This window comes from Lutzomyia longipalpis, chromosome 2, assembly GCF_024334085.1.
Source record: "Lutzomyia longipalpis isolate SR_M1_2022 chromosome 2, ASM2433408v1".
NCBI classification, from domain to species: domain Eukaryota; kingdom Metazoa; phylum Arthropoda; class Insecta; order Diptera; family Psychodidae; genus Lutzomyia; species Lutzomyia longipalpis.
This window is the reverse complement of record NC_074708.1, coordinates 105,802-125,147: the sequence shown is the minus strand read 5'-3', so window position 1 is coordinate 125,147 and position 19,346 is coordinate 105,802. Positions and strand designations below refer to the sequence as shown.

At 33.9% G+C, this 19,346-nt stretch overlaps 3 protein-coding genes across 7 annotated transcripts in view; 1 reads left to right on the top strand and 2 right to left on the bottom strand.

The window, feature by feature from the left end:
• LOC129791157 (calphotin-like) overlaps nt 1-17,365 on the top strand; it is a 56,455-nt gene extending 39,090 nt beyond the window's left edge. For all 5 annotated transcript variants that reach the window (XM_055829176.1, XM_055829179.1, XM_055829177.1 and 2 more), the window contains 4 exons: nt 3,290-3,715; nt 13,600-15,147; nt 15,952-16,011; nt 16,107-17,365. In XM_055829176.1, coding sequence (XP_055685151.1) covers nt 3,290-3,715; nt 13,600-15,147; nt 15,952-16,011; nt 16,107-16,196 — 2,124 coding nt within the window. In that variant the 3' untranslated portion in view covers nt 16,197-17,365. The remainder of the gene's footprint in view (nt 1-3,289; nt 3,716-13,599; nt 15,148-15,951; nt 16,012-16,106) is intronic.
• LOC129791160 (ethanolaminephosphotransferase 1) overlaps nt 1-19,346 on the bottom strand; it is a 245,240-nt gene that overhangs the window by 151,782 nt on the left and 74,112 nt on the right. The window lies entirely within an intron of this gene.
• Nucleotides 17,852-19,222, bottom strand: LOC129791162 (uncharacterized). Its single transcript, XM_055829187.1, has 2 exons — nt 18,865-19,222; nt 17,852-18,787 (listed from the first exon to the last, which is right to left on the bottom strand). The coding sequence occupies exons 1-2, from the start codon at nt 19,122-19,124 to the stop codon at nt 17,935-17,937; spliced, it is 1,113 nt and encodes a 370-aa protein (XP_055685162.1). The 5' UTR covers nt 19,125-19,222; the 3' UTR covers nt 17,852-17,934.

Here is a 19,346-nt window from a genome sequence, read left to right as displayed (position 1 = left end):
GAGCTTCCCATCTATATAATAAAGAAAGGCCTGTTTGTTGGTAATCGTCGTTCCGACTTTTCTATACAAATCCACACCGTTTATCCGATCGCGATGAAATTTGGTACAGAAGCTCCTTATAACAGGCCGTTTCAGATGGCCGTATTCATTTCCCCCCCAAAGCCCCCCTTCAGGTAGCCCCCATATAAAGTTCGTACAGTTTTTGCAAATTTTTGAATTTGGCGCTTAAAGTGTTGTATGAAAATGATTTCTTCACTTTGCAAAATTTTTTTCCGGGATTGATATGTGGCCCTAATCTACCTTTAAATCATCACAATTTATTTTCTCTCTAAAATTTGCGCGAAGCGCAACAAATCCCCGCGAAGCGGGGCGAGGTAAATTGGAGCGAAGCGACAATTTACCTCGTAAATTTAATAAACTCTTCTTCATCTAATCTAATTTTAACCATCTTCTACCAGAGCGTATAGAAATAAAAAGAAGCAAAAGATGAAATAGAAAAATTATTATTATATTACGAAAAATGAGTGAGAACTGTGTTAGAAATTAAAGTGAAATGTAATTTTTCCAGCAAATTACTTTTCGACACTCTCTCTTTTTTATGAATAGGTAGCAGAAAGAAACTCCCAAGTTAAGCTGTTTTTTTTTTCATCTTCAAAAGTAGAAAAGAAATTAAATCACTGTTAAATAATTTTGCAGAGAGAATAGTCTCGTTTAATTTTCTTTGTTTCCAAAAAAAAAATTCTCTCTTATGAAATGGTAATGTTATGCTAAAGAAATTCATCAGCGTCAATTTAGTGGAATAATTTTCGAGGAAGAAAATCCCTCTATTCATAATCCGTATGTTTTTTTTCTATTAAATTACAGAGCTAACAAAGAAGAGAAGTTTTTCAATGAGAGAAAAGTTAATTGAATTTCATTGTTTGTGTGCTTTTCCTTACGAGGTGAAAAATAAAAGAATTATTCTTGAAATCCCGCGAGAAAATCTTAAGAGTTTTCCTAAAAACATGAATCTATGTATACTAACATTAATTTTTTCCCTTAAACTTTGCCACAGTTTAATGTTGCAAGATGTTGGAAATTTCTTCTATGTACATATAAGATGCATTTCCTTATTCATTCCTTATTTATTTATTTATTTAGTTTATAAAGGGGTTGCCATCATTGCTGATGATTCCCCTGCTTATTCATTCCTAACATCAAACTTTGAGTTCGTTTGTTCGATCAAACAATGTGTTAGGAGAAAAAGTTCTTTGAACGAGTCTTGAAACTTTCTTGTCGTACACTACTTGAAATTCAACTTGATTGCAAGTTAGTGATATAAAAAGAATTCACGTGAAAAATGTAAAGGGAAAAAATGAAACTTTTGTTCTTTACTTTGTTAATTAGTGAAGAGTTTTTTTTGTAAAAATTTCTGCAATTTTTGTTAAAAAAAAAAAATACTAACAGCATTATATAATTGCGTAATAAAAGGGATCAACACAAATTTTTACCATCTTACGTTTTCTTTATATTTCATAGTGAGTTTCCCAATTTAATTCTTTTTTCTTCCCAAAGAAAGTTTAGTAGAGTAAACTATATAGATTTTTTCGTGACATCCCTTCAACTTTGTTTGCATTTCTCTACCATTTTGGTCGACGTAGTAATTAATCCTTAAAGTGATGGAGCTATACTCTTAAGAAAAAATCAATTTTTGCATTTATTTTATTTTATTTAAAATAATTTTGCAAGAAAGTTCAGAAAAGAAAGTTTATCCGCATAAATTCCTAATTTTATGGGTAATTTTTATATTCTCTGCAGAACAGGTTTTTCTTAACGAATTATACGAACATTTTATTACAATTTAACATTGTCTGAGATGAACATAAAATTTACGCAGGTTTTCTTGCGATTCCCTACACACGAATCATAATTTTTGTTAAGAAGAATACGAAGTTAAAATGCTTTCTCTTTGATATAAAATAAAAATTCTTTTCTCACGAAAGTACGATTAAAGTGATGTTGTGGTACTTTTCAAATAAAAAAAAACACAATAAATCATTTAAATGTGTCTGTGTGTGGAGATTTTCATTCATTTCTACCATGTTAAGTGACACAGAAATCACAAAAATTGATGTGAAAATAAATTTATTATTATAAAGCTAAAAATGGTTAATATTATTAGCTATTAATTTGATTTATCACCTAATCATGGAAGCGAAAAATATAAAAAAAGAAGCAATAATAATTCTCATTGAGAATCGTGTGAAACATGCGATTGTGGTTTTTCTCCAAGTTGGAGGTAGAAGAATAAAAAAAAATCGCAAAGGAAGAGGAATATATTTGTGGTGGTGTGTCTGTATGATGGGGAATTCACGAGGCATAAGTTAAAAGGTCAACCTGATTTGCTTTTTTTTCTCTCTCTCTCTCCCACAAAAGATGTCTTTGAAAATTGCACGAAGACATGATGAGGTCCAATTGAGACGCATTGTCATTTATATTTATTCACTATCAACCGCGTCACACAGCGCGTACATAGCGAGTTATTGTAATGCAATAAAAGTTTAAGCATATATGTATGTGGTGTATTGCGATGATTTACTGTATTGTACGTGAAATTTTTGAGTTGAATGTCACGACGATAGGGTTCAAGAAAGTCGAGAAGGAGGGAGAGAGAGAGGCACACATCTTTACTTCACATTGCCTGGCAAAGATTCAACTGGTCAATTGTTATTTGATTAAGTGTGATTGCTTTCAATCAAAATATTGTAAATAATGAATTTATATTCAAAGATCTTGAAAGGAATATTTTGCATTCACTGCAATTTTTCATTAAACCGATGAGTAATGATAAAATTAAAAAAAAAAAACTTAGTTCATTGACTTCCTTAAACCACCCTTCAGATCTCTACATCGATATAGATATTTTACATCAATTCATTGAGTTTTTTATTACAATTTGAACCTTCAATTTAATTTGCGTGATTATTTTTAATTTATTTAAAAATTCATCATGACCTTTGGCATTGATTTATTAAATTAATTCATTGTGTACTTTCTCGGAATTTCTCTCCTTCAATTTATCATGTTATTCCATGTGCTCTTATCAATTTACCGCGTCTTCCTCTTCTCAATATTATTTTCTTTCTCTTCTCAATTAAATATAAATTGCAGTCTTTTCTTCTCACTTAATTATATAAAAGACATTACATATTATGAAGTTTCTAATAAAAATAGAGAAACTTTGTTATTTTTCTTCTTCTTCTGAGACTAATGTAATGTTTCTGTTTTCTTTTTATTGTTTTTTATTCAGGAAAAAGATAAGAAACTGTCGCCGGACAATGCTGAAAATGAAAAGGATTTGACAACAGAAAAGGAAAAGACAGTTCAAAATGGAAAAGATGAAACACAAAATGATGACGATGAAAAACAAGCAGCAAATAAGAGTGTGGAAAATGGTGATGGTGATGCCACATTAAATGAGAGTAAAGTGTCAGAAGCAGCAAGTCCCACTGCACCTGCTGAGAATGGCGATAGCAGCAATAAGAAGCCGAAGAAGGAGAAAGTGAAGAAGAAATGGTCCCTTAGGAAGTTCTCCTTCAGTAAAAAGGATAAACAGAAGCCAGCGGCAAAGGAGGAGACGCCGATCAATGATGCCACCGAAGGTGCCATGTCTTCTACCCCAGCATCACCACCAATTGTGGTGAATGGTACTGAATGTGAGAAAGTTCCCGAAGAGGTGAGTTTTTTTTTGTTTGTTATTAACTATTTCATTTCTTTTGTTATTTCCCATTTTCTATATATATATTTTTTTTTTTTGAAGAGAAAGAGAAGTTTTTCATTTCGTTTAATTAGTTTTTTTATTTTGGAAGTTCTGGGGATGAAATTAATATATTTTCCCAGACAAATTCCTTTAGAAATTGAAGAAGGAGAATGTATTTCACAACTACTCAGTTTCCTCGTAGTTCTCTGTAGGGTTGTTAAATTCAATGAAATTGATCTTCCTTCGGATTGAATAGTCATGAATATTATATACTTCGAGTAGGTACCGAAATATTCATGAAATAAATTTTGCTCTTTGCTCAAAATTAATCTTTTATCTTCCTTAAAAAAATATATTTAAGCACTTTTGTGAATCAGTAATTTTAACAAAACTAAAGATTTTTTTTTACAATTTAATTAGGCGATTCAATAAATAATGTATAAAAAAATTAACATTTAAATTATAAAATTAAAATTTGAACATTAAAATCAGGAAATTAAAAATTTACCAATGAAATCACTCAATTAAAAATTGAAAACATTTATTCAAAAACAATCAAAGTTTAATGGGAGTTGAAAGCAAATAAAACGCTAATTAATATTGAATTAAATTAAATTATTATTACTCCTTTGTTAAAAATAAAATTTGTTGATAATACAATCGAAATGTGATAGAAAAAAATCTTTAGTTGAATAAACTTTTAACTTTAAAGTAGTAGGTACCTACATCAAATAAACATCATTAAAGATGAATGTTAGCAGGTTGCTCTTGTACTGCAATATGAATTGACTTGGTAGGAATTTTGTCTGGAATACTTTAGAGAGTAACATCCTTTTGTATCGTCGTTTCCTTTTATTACAAACACCTCCCAACTCCTCCTTGTTGTCTCCTTGTTCAATAGTATTGTACCTTGAAGAGGGGTTGATTGTGGCACAAATTGCGTGGTGATGTGAATGTATTGAAATGCGTTATGAGGGTGTGTTGTTGCATTTTGAAAATTGTGCACAGAGGAACATACATATGTAAGGACGACTGAGGTATATAGTAAGAGAGGAGAGAGTTGAGAGAGAGCTGAACACCCCCTATTAGTGTGATTGTACGTCGCCGGGGCAACCAGGATACAGTGTCTGTGCCATGCGGGGAAGGATTTGCAAAAGTGAGTAAATGTATTTTGGGGGTATGTTTTGTGTGTGCACCACACGGACAACTACTGGACGAGAATGGTAGACGCTGAGGAGACGCCGACGATGGGTTTAATGGTTTGATTGCATATATAGTTCCGGGGAAATATGGGGTATATATAAAGGAAAATTTGTGCATCTGTGGTGGTTAGATTTTTGGTATAAATGGATGGTGTGTAAATAAATATCGACCCATTTGGGGTAAAAGGGGTTTTGTGTGCAAATGTGTTATAAACAGAGCACACGGAAGCAGGGAGGAGGGGGAAGGGGTACAATTAAAACAACCCCCCAACTTATGTACAACACAATCGCATTTCGCTTTGGAAATCATGCAAAAGACACCCCTCCTGACTGACTGGTTTAATCGTGAAAATCAATTTAAATTGTATTTGTGGGTAAAAATTATTCAGCATCAGGACAATAACCATGTCATTTTACACACAAGAGAGCGAAAGAGAGAGAGAGAGAGAGAGAGAGAGAGACAGAGACCTAGATAAATAAAGGAAGGAGTGCAGCAAAGTGCTTTTGGTTGTAATTTCTGGACCATCTCAACATAATTAATCTTCTGGTATGTAATATTATTTTGAGTTATGGGACTCACTGTAAATTCATTTGGAAGTTAATTGACTCTTACTTGACATTTTTATTAGAATGTCATTATTTTAATGGCTCATTTCAATAATTTTTATGTGTACCTATACATAAACTCTGTTTTGTTGTTTGATGTAAATTTTTTTCATTATAATAATTTTAGTGACAGTAGAGTTAATCAGTCTTCTGTAAGGACTTGATTCACTCTGATACTCTCTAATCTTGTTTTAAATACTTAATAATTAGTTTTACTAAAATGTGTGTTTTACGTATTCTTTTTCAGTTGTAAATCTTTTCAAAGTTTTCTTTTTCCTTGCATCACATCCAGGGATCCTAAAAAAAATATTACTCCCAGACAAAATCAATATAATTTGAATTTTAATTAACAGAGAGTGTTGCCATACAATATCTCGTACTCTTTTTTTGCATTTGCCAATATCACTCTGCATCAAAGGGTGAACAAACAGTTTTCTCTCTGCATGTATTTTCCGCAATAAATGGGCGTCAGATAAAAATCGATATTATGGAAAATCATGTTCCTAGCAAAAGTGACTTCAATGCTCCATTCTCATTCTCACACAGAGAAGAAAATCTCCCAGCATGTCGACAATCATGTTTTAGGATTTACCTTTTTTTTCTCCTCTTTACGGTATGTTTGGTTTGGAGGAGGAAGGTTCGTCGATCGAGCGTGGAATAAGGGAAAAGAAAATGTCCTTAAGGGTAAAATTCAATGCAGGGATTCTTTTAACATTCTATATACATTGTCATTTGATTTTATCTCAATTCTCATGCTTACAACACAAGCACGTTGAAGAGATGCAAAAGACATTGAAGAAAATTGGATCAAGGGAAATTGATTTGAATAGGATTTATTTGGTGAAAATCCTACATGTTTTTTTGATATCATTCAATGCGAATGGGTGGAAGAAGAAATATCACCAACTATGTGGGATTTTCAACCAAAAATATAAGGGAAGGATTACAAATATTTATTGGTACTGAAAGGATTTTCTATTTCCTCCACGATTTTTTTTCTTCCTTCTTAATTTGGAATTATGCTTTTTCCTCCAATTCTTCGCCCTAAAAGTAGGTATCCGTTAAATGTATAATTTTCAATAAATTTTGATATTTTTCACTTTTTCACTTGTTGAAATACAAAATAGAAGGGGATTTATATATAATAATAAAAAGACTAGCTTGTAAGGATTATTCTATCAATAGTTTTTTTTTCTCCTTCACAATGCAGCTCTTTTGTCACAAAATATCCCTTAAACGAGCGATAAAGAGAACGAGAGAAAGAGTAGAAGAAGAAGAAGAAGAAAAAGAGCTTATCAAAGGATATTTCGTGGCTGGGTTGTATAGAGAATCCTTCACTGTCTCAATGGATTTATTTTTCATAATATAAAATATATTTCACGAGATGTTCTCCTTTTTTTTCCTCTTTCATGTGCCCAATGAAATTTGAAGAGTAGCTCGCAAAGAGAAATGCTTCATCCAGAGGGATTTTATGATTTATTGTCTCGATGGGTTCTGACGTTGGTCCTCCGCATTCGAGGGGGAGGATATAATATTTTGCTGAATTTATGTTATTAAAAAGAGATTTCTTCTGGGGAAAATTCGACAGGGTGAAAAATTTTATTCTTTTCCGTGCATTTTTGCGTTAATACAATTTATTCGTCTGTTGGGAGGGAAGTGTGTGTATGTGTGTTTTCTTATCGTGTGGAAGCAATTTCCCCGGAGAAAAAGCCGCTGAGAAAACAATATATAAAGTTATATGTGGGGGTGGCTTGTTAACAACGAAAAAAAATAATGCTAATAATGTGCTAATGCATTATATATAAAAAAAAACAAGCGATTGTTCTTTGAGAAAATAAAACCGTGACTCTCCTATAATTCAATTAGCCCGCATGTTTATTAGGAAAATATACCATCCGAAATGTAGGCAATATTGAATTTTGTTCAATTTGAATTTCTTCCCAGAAGCAAACGAACTTTTTCAAAGCGAAGAAAAATTTGTAAATTTTTCTTTTAATTCACCAATTTCCTAAATTTTTCAATTTTTTTCTCTATCTTTTTCTCTATCTTGTTTTATAACATTGTCTTGTCTTATTTTTTCTATTCCTTAACAACTTAATTTCTTTTATAATTCCTTTGAAATTCAATAATTCATTTTTTTTCTTAACATTTGTCAATTTTTTTTACAATTATCCTGATAAATGATAGCTTATCGTATTGCCTATCACAATATACACTGAATACAAAAGAAAAATAAATAAATAAAGATCATTCTTCAAAATTAAAATAAAACCTAAAATATGCGACACATTCCTCTGAAGAAAAAAAATTTGGCATATGAGGACAAGGTGGGTAAACTTGCGATTGATTCTCATTTGTCAATTTGCCAGAATTTTTCCATCATACTACATACTAAAAATCCTTCCACGCTTTTTGCTGCAATATTATGTATATTCCGCTATATGTTTGTGTGATGGTGGAATTTTTCGGGTGAGGATTAAAATTACTAAATACACGAAAATGCGTCATTTTTGTCAATTATTTTTGGCATATCGTCACACTGTTGGGTGTGAAAATCATGAGAAAACGCATATGATTTGATTTTATATATACCTACATAATATGTAGTGCGCCTCGTTAGTCGATGGACACCACATACATACCTATACTACATATATAATTTTTCTCAACCACATGCTTGTATGAAAGACGTTTTTTTTCTTCTTCTCTTCCTCAAGTTTTGTATTTTGGTGGAAATTTTCACAAATTTTCGTGGCGTCTCAACGCGATTAAGTGAAGAATTTTAATTCCAATTGGCTTGGGATCAAGTAATTTCTCATGTTGGTGGTTTTTTAATCTTCAATATATGAATGAATTTGGTGGTGGTGATACAAATGTTTGAGGAAATGCTCCATTCAATCATTTACTTTGCACTTGATGATTAATTTTTCGTGATATATTTTGTAGAATATTGCATTTGCCAAAATAAAATCTGTTTTTTTTTTCTGTGCTAAATGTATCGCATTCCTTCTGGCATAAAGAATTTCACAAACAAGATATTTTTACAAAAGAATTTTTAGCTGTTAAGGAAATTGATTTCTTGTGTAATAAATATTTTTTACTGTGACGGTGTAAAGACAAAATTTATTATTTGTTAATAAATCAAAGAGATTTCTTGCACTTCTATTCGTATTTTTATCATCCCACGATTTTTCCCTTGTGTCTCAATGCAAAAAAAAAAGAACTTCTCCACCCTTTTTTGTGATGATGAATTTCCTTTTTCCTCTCCACTTCCTTCATTGTCTCATACATATATTGGTTTAATTTATAGTCATCTCATTTATTAAAATTTTCATTCTCCCCCCTCTCTGCATTTTGCATGGAATGGGATGATAGTCAATCCCAAAAATATGCTTTTTTGTTGTCGCTCCTTTCAATGCAACATCGGTATCTGACATTGAAATATGTTTTATCATTTATATTATGATCTCTCTGTAAATTTTCTTGTGCAAAATTATGTATATCTATGCAATATAGAGGTATAATCGAAGGAGGAAAGATCAGTGCAATGTTGTGAGTTGAAATGAGGGTGTGATTCTTGTGGTTTATTCATGTATAAATGAACAATATTTCATCTCATTCTACAGGAGATTAATTTTAATTAATGAAACTTAAGGAGATTAATTCACTTTGAGCAGGGTTTCCTCTTTTTTTAAAAAATATTCTTTCTAAAATTTTCCGTTAACGTTACAACCAATTTTGGAGTTTGTAAATTTTATCCTTTAATTTAGCTCTTATTTAAAAATTAAAAAAATAATAGAAGAATGTTAGAAATATGAGAAAAAAAGGTATCATCCTACCAAATAAGAAAACCTTCTGTCACTCTATTCGATGTAGCATGACATGATATATGTATATCTTTCTAATTTTATTGGAACTCTTGCCTAAATAAATTCATGTCTTGCGGAAGAGAAAATTAAAATAATCAAGTGCGTATATATTGAATTATTGCCAGAAGAATTTTTTTTCAATCAATTTTCTCTCAGATTTCACAAAATTTATGCGATTTTACTCTGTGCCGTTTTTTTTTCTTCTTGATTATTTATTATTATTCATCGTTTTATCTCAATGTGCTATTTCAAAGAAAGATACAATTTTTTTTTTTTGAATAAGAAGAGGAATGATGAGGAGAATGTGTCAAGTTTAGCCGCAATATGTAGTTGAAAAGAAAAAAAATCGCAAAGAATGTTATTGAATTGTGTGAGTTGAAGGAAAATCAGTGTTCTACATATTATTGTCGTCGTCATGATGAAAATGTCTCTGTGGAAAAATGTAAATATAAGTAGCATAGTTTATGATTTATTTTTATCTCAAAAGTGCCACGCAGTATTTTTAGGAAAAAAGAAAACTCTGTGTATTTAAGAAATCTGTTGGAGAGGAAGCATTGAGATGACCTTCCTCTTTTTTTTTTTTTTTTTTTTTAATTTTATGCGTCGCATGATCTTTCGACGCTCCCTAATTTCAAGTCTCATCTCCACTAAGGACGATGCTCACACGTTCGCTAACGTTGCCCCTGAAAATTACTAAAAAGAAATTTCTTTTTGCCAGATGACCACAGAGTTCCTCAAACGTGTAACAGATGAGGGAGAAAAAAAATCTCTTCTGCTTCTGCTATTTTATGTTTATTGCGTATATTCAAATGCCACAATCTCATTAAATAAATGGTTATGTAGGGAATACACATAGGTAGTAACTGATGACGAAGGAAAGAAAATTATTACGAAAGATGTTGAATGAACACAAAAAAAACAACCAAGAATCATTTTGAACAGAAGATGTTTCTTATTAAAAAGTAATTATGCTTTTTGTTTGTGCAACATAATGTGAGAAAGTAATCAAAGGAAAAAAAGTCATTTTATTATTATTTTTTTTTTAATTCGTATTCTATACATATACATAATGGCGAGACGAAGAATTAAACTACGCCGAAGGCACTTGAAATAGAAAATTGAAGGAGACAATTTTGAGATTGTAAAGGCAATTGGGTGGTACTCCACGATCGATTTATGGTCTTTGCAATTGCCAATGCAAATATTTCAGCATCATCCTTCTTCTTCATCTCTCTCTCTCTCACTGCCTTTTCTCCTCTCTAACTTCCCATTTATATCCCTGAACTTATCACGCAATTGTAGTTTTGTGCATTTCAATCATATGAGTTGTGTGTGTGCGCGGAACATTTTAAGAAATAATCTATTCTTAGTTCTGGATTAAATTATTTTATTTCTTGTTTTTTCCTTTTATTGCTAATGAGATATTTTTGTGATCAAAGATAGACAAACAAAATCGCTCTAAATGTCGTCATTAGATCAATTGTTGTGTCTCCGATCGTCTAAGTATCTCTTTTCTATATATGAAGGAGCCGACCATATAATATGGCCAATATGGCATGTTGATAAAATCCACATTTAAATAAACTCTGTAATGCATACAGTTTAGTGAATAATTGGTTCACAATCTTTGATATTTTGATTTTAATTGTGTTCTAATAAATCTGCATGAATTTTATCTTCTTTCAACTACCGTGATGCAGAATTTTATTCTTAAATGTTTTTGTATTTTATTATGTATAAATTAAATGGTATAGGTATAGATTCCGGAAATAGCCGTGCAGTGTTGCTTTTTCAGGAATTATATGGCTTTTCATCATCATCACTATGAGCCTGATTCACGACGCGCAACAACTAGGGCTATATGCGGAATTATATGGCTTTTCAATTTCCGCTTTTCTGCTTTCGTTTGAAATCCTCCATCGACATCCTCCAAGAATTTCATCTTCATCTGTTCCCATATAAAACTTTTGTATGTTGTGTTATTAATACATCCATATGGGAAAAGTAGGAGAAAAAAATTCACTCTTTGCTTTCCAAATAATCATTTCTTTTTGTCATATCCCCATGGGACAGTCAAGAGATCAAATATCTTGTGTTGCAAAAATTAGAAGAAGAAAAAAGTGGAAGAGAAAGAAAGGAAAAAATTTAATGGATTTTTGCATCTCTTTGGATTTTATGGTTGAGAATTTTTGAATGAAAAAATATGTTGTGGGTGAAGGTTGGGTGGTGGGTAGTGTATATGTTAGAAATTTGATGCATTGCACTTTATATTGTAATTTTAAATGAATTTTAGCCGTGTTGTGTGTGCATAAGAAAGGTGATATGAAATTCCTATATGCATGGAATGAAGAATTTCTGCAAATGCTTGGATTTTCGTTGCGACGAGGTGGAAAATGGGATTTAAAAAAAAAGAAATGAGTGAGAGAATATTGTGTGTGGTGTGTGCGGAGACTGGGAGAAAGATTAAAAGATCATTTTGTTGCTTTGCTGGCGAGAATGTCGTCGCAAAAAGTGTGTGGATGGATTGAATTGTACATACACAGTGGTGGCGGAAAAAGGGATAAGAGAGGAGTGAGTGAGATGGGATGTATTGATGAAAATTTCTGCGACGTAGACGCGAAAGATGTTATTTCGTACCAGAAACCACACAAGATCGCACTTGTGTATAAATTCGATCGATTCCAAGTGCACCTCTTCAGTCTCTGTGGATTTGTGCGATCATCGACACCGTGAACGTGATCATTATTCTCATAAAAAAATTATCCCTTTTTTAATTCTTTTTTTATATTGAAACACGTCAGAGTAGTGATTTGTGAATTAAAGTTTTTTTTTAACAAATTTAAGGATATTTTCTTTTGCAAATTCAGTGAAAGAATATATTAACTAAATTGTGTGAAAAATTCGTGATCTTAAATGTGATCATCAAAATCTCTATCAAAGAGATTTCAATAAAAAAAATTATATACCTACCTTCCTATAAATTGAACTGTGATCAACGTTTTTCTTGAAAGATTTTCAGTGCGTGGTTAAAGTGGATTTTTTCTGGAGATTTTATCACAGAATCCTAAAATACTTTAGAATGGATAAAAAGGTGCGTGAACTGTGTGGGGATTTATTTTTTTCTAAGAAGAATTTTGTGCCTCTCAAAAAAAAAAGAAGATTAATTGAAAATGCCACAGAGTTGCCAATTTTGATCATTGTCAATTGATAAAGAGCCAAAGTGGTGTCAAAGTATACTATATAGTATAATTATTGAATTAATTTGTCAGAGAATTATTATGTTAGATAGTTTAAGAACCACCTTTTGCCAACAATTACTCATCTCACATATCTTCACTGTCAGTGTGGAGTTTACTCCTCAAATGATGAGAAGGATCGCGATCAAGTTTGAACTTTTTCCCCAAAATTAAACTTCATGGTTTTGTGAAATGTGTGGGGGCTTTATACGCGACGGATGGTATGCTGTTGTGACTTGAGAGATTTCTTAAACGCAAAATAGCTTGTACTAGCGGTACACGATGTGTTTTTTTTTTTAATTTTATATTGTTTGATTTCCGACGTATTTTTATAAATTTTGAAATTTTATACTAACAATATTAAATATTAATTAATTCTTTGATAAAAAATAAATCACAAATTATGCGTTATTTTAAAGAATTTTCCTGAAATAATCTTTATTCGAATTGAAGAAAAAAATATCCTTGTACTATTTCCTCGTGTACCGCTTGTTAGTATGATAAATTGTCTGAAGATTGCGGAAAATTTGCGGATAGATTCTAAAATATATGTATATATGTTAATCTTCTTTCATTCTACGCCTTTTGGTTGGGGACCCAGTTGTGCCTGCCTATATTGAAAATGACTAAGATGTTGTTTTGGGCGGAGAAGGATGAGAAAAGTTAAATGTATTTGTGGGTGAAAAAAAAAATATCTAAAAATGACTAGGACGCAAAAATATTTTTTACCACGCACTGCTGCAAAGAGCAAGAAATAGAAAAAGAGATTTTTGTGTAGGATGATTCGAGGTATATTATATTAGTGTCCATTATGAACGTACTTCCTGTATTTCTTTTTTCTTTCTCTCTCTCCTTCTTTTTTTCTTAATATTATTCCTTTCGTCTGGTTGAGATTTTAAAGGCCATTTGGTCTTGTTTCTTTTTTTTTTTACTTTCTTTATTTTTAGGCCACTGAAGAAGTTGCTGCTGCTGCTGCTGCCGTCAGTCCAGTTGCTGCACCCGTTGCTGCTGCTGCAGAAACTCCCAAGGAGGAAGTAGCAGCACCAGTAGCTGAGGTGCCACCAACGAAGACCACCACACCCGTTGAGGAGAAGAAAGAAGAGGCACCTGTTGCACCACAACCAGTGCAGAATGGTGAGGCAAAGGTGGAAGCAGCCCCAGCTGAGCCGGTAACTGAGACAAAAGTTGTTGAAGCAGCAGCTCCGGAAACTACAGCAGAGGCGCCAAAGGTGGAGGCGGCGGTACCCGAAGTAGCTGCTCCTCCTGCCACGGAGCCCGTTGAAGAGGTAAAGAAGCCCGAAACGGTGTCAGAACAAACAAGTGTGCCAACGACAGAACAAACTGTCGAGGCTGGTGAGGGCGCTCCTCCTCCACTTCCTACTATTCCGCCACCATCTAAGGTGTTGGTGTTTGCTGAGAGTGCACTGTCCACTGCGACAGAATCCGAAAGTCCCGCTGTCCCCGTTGTTGCACCCACTCCCGTTGCGAATGATTCCACTGAGGTTGTAGTAGGTCAGTCTGCTGCTGTTGAATCTGTCCCAGAAGTTGCTGCACCAGCTGAGGCAGCAGCACCAGTTGCTGTTTCAGAAGCTGTACCAGCTGAAGCAGCTCCCGCAGTTGCACCTGCTGAGAGTACACCACCAGTGGAGGAGGCAAAACCAACAGAAGTTCCTGCAGAAGCTCCTGCTGTTGCTCCCGTGTCCGAAGTTCCACTTCCTCCTCCCACTGATGCTCCTGCTCCTGTTGCTGCTACTGAAGTCCCCGTTGACGCACCATCCCAAGTCCCAGTCACTGAAAGTCCCGTTGCAGCTCCCGTTGAAGTTCCAGCTCCTGATGTACCCGCAGCTGTTGTTCCTGAAGTCCCAGCTCCCGCTGAAGTAGCCCCAACCCCTGTTTCCGAAATCCCCGCTGTAGCCACGGAAGTACCAACAACCGAAACACCTGCTCCTGCTCCTGATGCACCCACTCCCGAAACCGCCGCACCGTCCACAGTTGAAGCACAACCATCGGCAAGTGAGCCAAAACAAGAGCAAATAGCCGAAACAATTGCCCTGATTGACAAAGTAAATGAGGCAGCTGCAACAGAAAAGGATCTTCCACCACCTCCACCAGCGCCCACGGCTGAAGAACAACCCGCGTCTGTGCAGGAGGAATTGTCTGTTGATGCATCATCACCACTGCCGCAGAATAGTCTCGAAACTCTTCCATCGCCACCATCATCCCTCACACCCAGTGAAGCTAGTTTGCCACTGCCACCGCCAGAATCTCCCGTAGCTGGTGGTGATGAGCAGAAAGTTGATGCCGTGGCAACAACAAATGAGGTGACCCCAGCAGCTGCTGAGGAGCTGCCGCCACCACCGCCAAATCCTCAGGAGGAAGTTGTCGTTGCTGATGCCAAATCCCAAAGCATTCCGCCACCAGCTGATCAGGCAACAACACACCCCACCCCTGTGGCCGAAGAGAAGGTCAATGGGCATGCTGAGCAGCAAGTGAAGGTGAATTTCACACAAAAAAAACAAAAACAAAAACACATCCCTAGAAAAAAAATCAGGAAAATTTGTTCGAAAGAAAATTTCTTGAAAATCGCCTCGTTTAGAGCAAAAAAAAAATCAATCAAATTAAATCTCAATCAGTGTGCTCGATGATTTTCCACGCTGTGTCTGTGTGTGTGCTCTTATTAACCATTCCACCCTTGCCCCCACCCTCATATTCTCCCGAAAATTTTTGGGAGGGGATTTTCTTTCCAAAAAAATAATGAAAATCAAAGAGAAAGTTATTAACAAAAGTTTGTGCATTTGTGTCCATCTCGCAGAAGAAAAAAAATGAAAGTAGTGTTGCGAGATTTTTTTTTTATTTCAACTGTGTTGTCCAAATCCCAAAAGAATCCCTGAAAAATATTCCCATCAAATGCTTTTATTTTATTGTTGTATCCCAAATTTAGAACTTTTAGAATTAAAAAAGGAATTACTTTACCCATTCCTCCTTACTTATCCCTTGCTTTTTGCTTTTAATTTACTTTCTAATTAATTCTCTTACCATTTATAAAGTATTTCTTTTTGCTTTTTTTTTAAGTTTTGTTTTAGTTGTTAATTTTAAAATTTATAAGAATTTAACAGAGATTAATTTCATTAAGAAAATTTACTTTTAGTTTGTCCACCTAACTTTAGTTGCTTACTTTAGATGAAAAAAATCTAACAATATCACAATTGACTACAAATTAGATAAAAAAAAATAAATTTTATTTATTTGGTGGCTGAATAATATAATTTGTTTTTAAATAAATCCCTTCGAATTTTCAGTCTGATGCAGCTCCAGTGGCTGATGTGCCCGCGGAAAATGGCCATTCAGAGGAAAAGAAAGTAAGTTAAAATTAATTTAATTTAATTTGTGAATCGGCTGTGAAGAAAATAGACTAATTTTTACTTTCTTTGCAATTTTCTTTTCGTCATTAAAGGAAATTCCAGAATCTCCCGTTGCTCCAGCTGAGAAGGTAGCTCCTGCAGCTGAAACACCCCCAGCTGCTGATGCTGTGAAAGTGGAATAAGATGGGCAAAAGAATGCAAAAAAAAAATGATGAAGCTTGAAAATAAGAAGGGATGAACCGAAGGAAGGGAAAGCATTCACAGCATGAACAGAAGAAGAAGAAAAAAAAAGAAATCATCCTAAAATATAATATTTTGATCATCAATCGCAAGAATTTTGCACACACACATTAAGGATTAAATGAAGAAATAAAAAGAAAATCATCTGTAATTATTTTATAATATTTGCTACATGTTATTGAGATATTTGAGAAAGGAAGATGAAAAAAAAACGAATCAATCCTCATATATACATATACAATTTATAAAATAAACTTGAGAAGAAATTGTAGTTTCTATTGCAATTTTCAAATTAGAGGAATTTTTTTTTACAATGACGATCAAACTCTGTCAATTTTTGGGATCCTTTTTGATGCGAAATTTAAATCACGCGTGTGATTTTTTTTTCTGAAATAAAAATAATTAAAAAAAAAACTTTTCTAAGCTCCTTTTTCTTATACAATATTTAAAAGAAAAAAAATATAGTAACAAAAAATAAAGACTTTTTGATACGAACACTTTTCACGAGATTTCCACAGACTTTTTTGAGGAGGATTTTTTTGAAGAGAAAGAAAATAATTTAAAACAAAAAAAAAATGAAAATATTGATGCGCAACAGAATCGAAGCTCAAATTTGAAGAATTTCTCTTTTTTTTTTTTTGATAAAATGTATTTGTAAAAATATAGTAATAGTAATCTATTATAATAAAAAAAAAATAACTAATCGTCAACAAGAATCAAGGTAAGGAATTTATAAAGAAAAAATAAAAGTTTCATGAGAAGAATGGGAAAAAAAGGAAAAGATGGAAAAAGGGACATTTTGTGCAGAGAGGAGGAAATTGAGAATGTATCGATTGTAGGAATACTCATGAACAGGATATTTTGTTTTGTCTCTTTGATAAAAGATGAAGATAAAAGATGTTTGTATTAATCGCTGTCTCTATTGAGCTACCTGTGAGGTTGTTTACACTGGAGGATTTTAAAAGAAAAAAAAACATGCAAAATTAAACATTTTGTGGTAGAACATTAGAACAAGTTTAGAGCATAATGTAGACGTGCGAAGGGGCAAAATCGAAAGTCTCCTTATAAAATTTTCAATTTAAATATTAAACGAGAACTTAATAAAAAAAAACTTGTTGTTTTTCTTTTTCTCTTGAGAAAAGAGTTGGCAGAATAAATTCCACAAAATGTAACTTAATTGATTAAAAAGGACGGACACGGGAGCCATAGTAAAGCTTTCGATGAAGCTTTTGAAATTACAAACTTCAAAGCTTCCACACAAGACAGCAGCGCCATTCCATAGACGCAGTGGCAAACACGGCAAACATGTACAAACATGATTTTGTTTGATTAAACATGGCGTCATACCGCAAAAGTTAGCCGCGCGCGTGTCTCGTGTTCCATAAAAATCGCGTTTTTTCCGGGAAATTTTCAATTTTCTTATTAAATTAGTAGTGTAAATAATAGAGTAGTTTATAGTGAATAGAATTCAGTTTAAATAAGGCGCGTAAATTGTGAAAATCGTTTCGAAAAAGTGCAATGTCATCCTTTCAAGGCTTTCAAGGTAAATAAAAAACGCGCTCTGCGATTTAAAAAAAAAAAAATTATGCAAAAAACGTTCAATGCGGTATCTCTTAATCAAGATTACATCCATGAATTTATTTAATAAACCTTTGTACGTACATAAATAAAGAATTAGAACTAGTGGCGTCTGCTTCTCCGGGAGAGTTCCTTCTTTCTCCTTTTGAGCTCATCCACTTCCAGGAGTAATTTTTTGTACTTTAGCCGCAGAAATTTCATTCGCAGCTGCATTAATTTGATGGAGGATGATTGGCAGTGGCAGCAACAGGAAGTCTTCCACCTTTTTCGCCTTCTCATTGGCATAACAACATCCTCCTGCTCTTTGGGGATTTCTTCATTCCCTACATTCCATTCTTCGGGCAAATATTCAATAATTTGCGAATCATCATCATCTTCAGCGTCATTGTTAATTTTGTAAACTTGCACAGACTTTGAATCCCCCTCAACTACTTCTACTTCTATCAAATTTCCTCCTTTGAGTGTTATTGAGCCAGTCTTTAGGGTTTTATCATTATCCTTCTCTTTCTCCTGCTTCATCCTGTTTTTGCTTTTACTTTTACTTTCGATTATCTCTATAAGTGGTGGTTCTTCGTCCACAAACATATCTGAATGTTTCAGGAGGTAATTTTTCATCTTTTTAACAGCCTCCACAGTAAGCTCCTCATTAACCACGAGATTTTCCTTCTTCCTCCGGGCAGCAGCTGCCATATTTGTTAGATCTTTCCTAGTCAATTCCTTCCCGGTTTTCAACTTGATGTACTCAATGATTAAATATCTCTCCTCTGATGAGTTTAGGAGTCTTAGGACCTCCTCCTTCATTTCCGGTGAGAGTTTTCGATTCTGCGGAAGGGATTTATTCAGTTTCTCCGACAATTCGTGATTGTGGGTGTTACACACGGAGATCACAACGAGTTTCTTGCCACATTTTGAAGCTCGCAATGCTATGTGGGCTGGACAATCGGAACGAAGTGTCCTGCAAAGAAAAGTTCATACAAAAAGAATCATCAATTGGGGGCATTAATCCGGGAGATGAGACATTGTGAATCTCACTGGCATGTTCTGATTCCTTGACCACGTGGTGAGAACTTCTGACCACCAAAGACACAAGCAAGGCGAAGGGAGTAGTAGACGAGCTTCTTAGAGATTGGCCTATCACCACGACCTGCCTTGAGAGTTCGTGTGTCACGGTGCCAATACGTGACACAGCTCTCCTTCCGATGCTCCTCCAGCTGTTCCTCCAATTCTTGGTAGCTACTGAACGTGTCTCCTAGTTGGAAAATATAATTTCCCTGTGCTTCCACCTCCATCATTTCCCGGATTTTTCTTTCACTTTATTATTGCCCTTTTTGTCTGTTTCTCTTCCCGGATCAAAATAAAGACGTGACAGTAGTCTTCAGACTGGTCGACTGCGCCAAAAAAAATGAGCGGATATTGTGCCAACAGCAGCCGCGAAGACACGGAATTCTTTGAATTCTCCTAAGAAAAACGGTCAAACGGTTCAATTTTACTCAAGAAATTAATAAAACTCATTT

What these genes read in the sequence shown, in the direction of transcription:
- LOC129791162 (XM_055829187.1), bottom strand. Translation starts at nt 19,124, where the DNA reads ATGATGGAGGTGGAAGCACAGGGAAATTATATTTTCCAACTAGGAGAC. An exon ending in CAAGGAATCAGAACATGCCA is followed by an intron (nt 18,788 to 18,864) that starts GTGAGATTCACA and finishes TTTTCTTTGCAG; the next exon opens with GACACTTCGTTCCGATTGTC.